Source organism: Myotis nattereri, assembly GCF_964212035.1.
Source record: "Myotis nattereri genome assembly, chromosome: 12".
In the NCBI taxonomy this organism is placed as follows: Eukaryota; Metazoa; Chordata; class Mammalia; order Chiroptera; family Vespertilionidae; genus Myotis; species Myotis nattereri.
In genome coordinates, this window is record NC_138087.1 from 58217506 (window position 1) to 58223623 (window position 6118).

At 44.5% G+C, this 6118-nt stretch overlaps 1 protein-coding gene across 1 annotated transcript in view; it reads right to left on the reverse strand.

Annotated features, from left to right (window-relative positions):
- Positions 1 to 5440, reverse strand: part of TEX10 (testis expressed 10) — a 34810-nt gene extending 29370 nt beyond the window's left edge. The window contains exons 1-2 of the mRNA XM_081103572.1: positions 5273 to 5440; positions 1341 to 1529 (exon numbers count right to left, since the gene is read on the reverse strand). Coding sequence (XP_080959698.1) covers positions 1341 to 1520 — 180 coding nt within the window. The 5' untranslated portion in view covers positions 1521 to 1529; positions 5273 to 5440. The remainder of the gene's footprint in view (positions 1 to 1340; positions 1530 to 5272) is intronic.
- Positions 5441 to 6118: the final 678 nt, after the last annotated feature.

A 6118-nucleotide genomic window follows, 5' to 3' on the forward strand; every position in this document is an offset into this window, starting at 1 on the left:
TTAAGTGGTTTTTCAGGGTGTATATGTATTTTATTCATATTATAACATCTGACAATTTTCTCTGTGGAATAATTTACATAATCTGTGAAAAAAACATGACTTTGAATACCTTTTTGATATTATTTAACCTTTGGAGCTTAAAAGCAAAACTAGAAAACACATATCATCTCAAAGACTTGTTCACAAATATTCATAAAAGCATTATTCATAACAGTCAAAAAGTGGGAACAATCAAATGTCTATCAACGTTAGGAAAATGTAATATAACCATGCACTGGAATATTATTTGACAACACAAAAGAATTAAGTACTGCTCTGATATGCTATAATAAGAATGAATCTCATAAATATGCTAATTAAAAGACCAATTACAAAAGACCTGGTATTGTATGATTCCTTTTCTTTAAAATGCCCAGAAGAAGCAAATCTATACAAATAGAAAGTGGATAGGTGGCTGCCTAGGGCTAGAGGGAAGTAACAGGAATGACTTTATAAGAGTATGTATAGCATTTCTTTCTGAAGTGATAAAAAATGTTTTAAAATTAGATTATCATTGAGAGCATAATTGTAATATTTTTAAAACCACTGAATTGTCATCCTGGCTGGTTTGGCTCAGTGGATAGAGTGCCAGCCTGTGGACTGAAGGGTTCTGAGTTCAATTCCAGTCAAAGGCGCATGCCCGGGTTGCGGGCTCAATCTCCAGTGGGGGGCGTGCAGGAGGCAGCTGATCAATGGTTCTCTCTCATCATTGATGTTTCCATCTCTCTCTCCCTCTCCCTTCCTCTCTGAAATCAATAAAAATATATATATATAAAAAAAACAACACTGAATTGTCATTGTAAATGGGTGAAATTTATTATGTATAAATTACATTTCAATAAAGCTATTAAATTTTTAAGTAAAACTATTGCTCAAACTTCAATTAACTTCACACATTTATTATGAACCTATAAGCTGTGTTATAAGCATTCAAAAAATGAGCAAGACAGAAGCTTATCTCAATGTGCTATAAAAAACAGCTTGGACAATAAAACCGCTTGAAAACCGAAACATCAAAAACTTGACATATCAAGAAAAAAACACAAGGTATTTCCAGATGACATATTAAATCATCAACTAAGTATACAAGGGAGAAATGGATCAATGCGGATTTAGTTGAGCAAGTCTTTCTGGGGGAGGTGAGAAAACTGCAGTGGCAATATCAGACCAAGGTAACAGATGAACTCCAAACTTCAGCCATCAATAAGCCCTAAGAGTTAAAACACCTTCTCACAAAAACATAACGTTCTAGGTGATTTAAAAAAAAATCTAATTTTATGAAAATAATATTTATGATTTACCTTTATGTTAAGTTTTCTATTGTTTGTTGGAAGTATTCCATCCTCTTTGAGTTGCTCAGGCAGATGTATAGTCTTCGTTTTAAAGTTTGTAACAGTAGCATTTTCTAACTTGGGCTTCTTTTTACCAACTTTTAGTTTTACTTTTTGAAAATCATCTTGACGTTTTCTTTTTTTGGTCATTCTTGAGTGCTATAATGAAAAGAATTAATTAAAAAATGATGGATAAAGACAAAATAAACTATGAAAGAACAAAGGTATTTTTCAACATTTACATTACCATTTATACCAAAGATAATCAAGAATCAAGGCCAACAGTGAGTATACCAAAGATCAAAATATTAAATGGAAAATACCTTTATGAAGTAGCAATAAAAAAAATTTTAATTTAGCCAGGAGACCTGTAAAGAGAAGCCATTAACAATAAGGCAACCGGCTTGCCCCTGATTTGTCAAGGTTTTTTTTAGCCATAGAACCTTCTGTAAAGCAATGTGCTAAATGGAAACTTTTTCAAATTTTCTATGGGGATGTGGAGGGTGAGGGATGAGAGAGGGCTGGAAAGCAGCACAGAGTTCCTAAGATATCTTGTATCTACTATGAATCTTAGCAAAACAAAGCCAAGTTTGGAAACAAAAGTTATTATTTAATGAAGCCTGTAATGGGAAAAGTTTCATGAACCTAAATTGGGTCCTTGAAAAATGGCTAAGATACAGGTATGCAGCAAGGAGAGTTAATGAGCATTTCATGAGCAAAGAAAATGGTATAGATCAGGAGTAGGGGATAAGCCTGATTAGGCAAAAAAAATGAAGATACCAGCATTTTGAACCCCAGGGAAAGTTCATACTAGACATAATCAGAAAATAGTATCCAAAAAACAGGATGAAAAACAGTATAAAAGGAAATAAATAACAGAGGGATAAGGAACAAGCCCAATTAGGCCACTATTATAATAAATCAGACATGACCATGTCATGCTGACTTCCCCCTCTTCACCACATTCTTTCAACTTATATCCAAACCTTACCACTTACACACAAAATCTTTCATCTGTGCTTCCTACCCCCATTTCCCCCCCCATCCCACCTCCCACCCCCGCACTTCTTCCACTCTTTATCTCTAACCTAGACTGTTCAAGAGTTTCCCACAGGTTTTCTTGCTTGTCTCTAGCAGCCTTGGGCAAACTACGGCCCGCAGGCCAGATCCAGCCCGTTTGAAATGAATTAAACCAAAAAAAAAAAGACCGTACCCTTTTATGTAATGATGTTTACTTTGAATTTATATGAGTTCACACAAACACTCCATCCATGCTTTTGTTCCGGCCCTCCGGTCCAGTTTAAGAACCCATTGTGGCCCTCGAGTCAAAAAGTTTGCCCACCCCTGCCTAGTGTCTACTCCCTAATCCATTTTTAAACACATGTGACCAAGGCTCAGGAGCTTTCAGGGGTTTCGGTACTCCCTTTACTGTGAACTCCTTCGCTGGACACAGCACCTCCTTCCCACCTTCTCTCCCTATAAGCTAACTTCTGTCTAAAAAATGTCTCCTGTACCTAGAACCAGCTCAGCCCTTCTTGAAGTCTTTTCTACACACTACAAAAATAATGAATTCTACCTCCCACTGTATACCCCACTGGGACTGTACCTCTGAAATAAATAAAATATCTTCTGTTCTATCATTATCCTATGCCTGGCTATATTTTTTTAATTAATGCTATACATGAGTCCAAAAAAAATGAGTAAAATGAAGGTTTGCATTATTGAGAGAGTAATAAAATGGCTGGTGCAAGTCCAGCAGCTCAAGTTCCAGGAATCCAGAAGCCACTTGCCTATAAGCTATGGGCTAGGATTTGGCTATATAGGTTAAGGGCAGATTCTAGAGACAGAGTGATTAGGTTCTTACGAAGGCCACCACTTTCTGGCTGTAGTTAACCACTGTGCCTCAGGTTTTATCTACAATATAGGGATACCAATAATACATATTTCGTCATACAGTTGTTATGAGGTAGGATGAATGAGGAAATGAGTTCATTATTTGTAAAACACTCAGAACTGTGCCTGGAACACTGGTAAACATATAAGCTATAAGCACAATATGTATAATTTCTTAAAGTATCTGGACTAGTACCAAACACACTATTAGATGCATTACATACATTAGCATTCATTTCGCACAAAACCATGTGAGGGAAGGTGGAACTAAACCCATTTTAAAGATGTGGCTCAGAAAGGTTTGTTAGTCCTTCACTAAGAACTTGAAGAGGGCCTGGCCGGCGTGGCTGAGTGTCGGCCTAGGAACCAACCAGGAGGTCACGGTTCATTCCTGGTCAGGGCACACACCCAGGCTGCAGGCTCCATCCCCAGTGTGGGGCGTGCAGGAGGCAGCCGGTCAGTGACGCTCTCTCATCATTAATATTTCTAGCTCTAGCTCTCTCTCCATCTCCCTTTCTCTCTGAAATCGATAAAAATATTTTTTTAAAAAGATGAAGAGGGATTCATACACAAGACAGTTCTGCAGAACCAGCTTAATATATATACATATATTAGAATGAAGGTGAAAATTGGAAAACTGAGTAGGAAAAGGGCTCACCTTTTTTCACTTATCCCATCCCCAAGTTCTCATCCCACCCACACCTTTCTAGTCTAAAAAAAAAAACAAAACAAACAAAAAAAGTCCCTAATACTTATGTGGCCTCTATTAATACCAAAGAAAACGTTTTTCTTTAATTAAGCAAGTACTCTTTGCGAGCGTTCCCTACAATTTATTAACTAGTATCAGAGATTAAAAAAATAAAATAAAATAAACGGTACAAGACATTCAGAAAATTCGAATGAATTAACTAGCCCTCCGAATCCTCTGTGCTATTTCAGACACTAAATACCTAATGGATATCCAACAGCCTGCAGTCCAGTTTATGCCATATGACCCCTCATTTCGTAGCTGTAACACTTGTGTTTTCCCTCGGTTAGGAAAAATTAAGAGGGCTGAACGCCCTTCCTTGACTTTTTTAAGGCTGCTGAGATTCTTTTCATGGTACACGGAGAACATGCTCATAGTAGGAACTCTTCAAGTTCAATTTCTCTTATTCTCACTTGAGATAAAAATTTCCACAGCACCGCAAATCAGGCGGCCTGACTACGCCACGTTCACATCAGCGGGGACCGAACGGAGGCAGGCGCTCCAGCTCCGGGGCTGAACACTCCCTCCCTCCCGGGAGCGCCGACGTAGGGGAGCCCCGAAGCTGAACCTCCTACATTCCAACGGCAACAAAAGGGGGTCCCCACCGAACCGCATTCCGGCCAATTGGTCTGCCACCTCATGTCCCTCCCTAACTTCCCAATTCTTTGCCCCCAAAGTATGAAGGAGACAGCACCCTGCACGCACTCGGTCTCTGAAAATGTCCTCTCCAACCCCGTTTACGCTCATGCGCTCCCCCCAAACTCTACTGAGGGGTCCAATCGGAGACCCCGCACTTCCCTTAGAGCCAATGCCCCACACGGGCCGCCCGACAGAACCGGTGGCCCGGGGCCCCTCCACACCTGGGCGGCGAGGAGGCGGCGACAGCTCATCGCCGCCCCAAGTCTCCAGTCCCGCACCCCAGAAGTGAAAGCCCCCCCGGGTCTGGAGCCACGATCGTGTCTTCTCCTCCTGTGCACCGCCGTCGGGACCGGAGCCGGGAGGAGGGGCCCGATTCACGCACACCCGCCCGAAAGTCTCCCGGACCCAAACCGCGCGAACCCGCCCAGTCACTGGAGGCGCTTCCAACGCCCGCAGGCAGCCGCCTCCGCACCGCCCGGCTCGGCACCCGGGGCGAGCTCCGCAGGGGCGCAGACCGGCCGCAGCCGGCCCTGCCCGCCTGGGCCGCGGACAGGGGGGCGAGGGCCCCGCGCGCCGTCCCGCGCCCCGGGAGGGCCTGGCCCGATGGGCGCCGGCCACTCACCTGAGAGTCCGGCGGGGCCCGGGGCGCAGAGGCAGCGAGGAAGGGCGTCCGAGCAGAAGCCCTCGGAGGGACGGCGTGCGCCACTGGCCGCAGCCGCTCGCTCCCGGAGCGTGTTTTCAAATCCCCGAGTCCTCACGCGGCCGTGTCTCCTTCCGCCGCCCGGAAATCAGGGCCCCTCCCCCGCCGCGCCGCGCTCACGTGACCGCGACCCGCAGCCGCGCGCAGCCAGGGAGGCGGGAGGGGCAGCGGCAGGCCCCGCCCCCGGGAGGAGGGGGCGGGCGCCGGAAGCCCCCGCGCTCCGGGAGCGGAGGATGGAGAGCGCTGGACCCGAGCTCGGAGCTGGGTGCTGGGTCCGGCCCTGAACTTCTCGGACCTGCGTGGGGGTGTCGCCCACGTTACGGCTGGTTGACGGCTGCCTTTCTCCCTACTCCAGACCACGGTTCTTCAGACCTGAAGGCACATTCAGAGAAGAATATAAGTTGAATTGAAGGGAGAAAAGTTTCATTGGAACTGCAAGCGCCCTAGAATCCCTGGGGACAGGAACTGGATGGAGCAATTAAGAATTGCTTGACAGAAGGCAAAATACACCTAGAAACTAACGTCTTAGTGGAGGATTTTCCCTAATACTTCCATTTCTCAGCACCCAGATTCCCGCTACTGAAATGAAGTGGGCCCAGAGAAAGCAAGGGAGAGATTAAAATGCCTAGGAAGGGGATGAGGAAACAAGGAGCCTGGGTCTTTGAAAGACACCCTTGCCAAAGATTGGCAGGTGGGCTGGAGGAAAGAACCCCAGTGAATGGATTTCAGACCTTGATTCAAATTTCTCTTTACAGCTTAACAGATAGA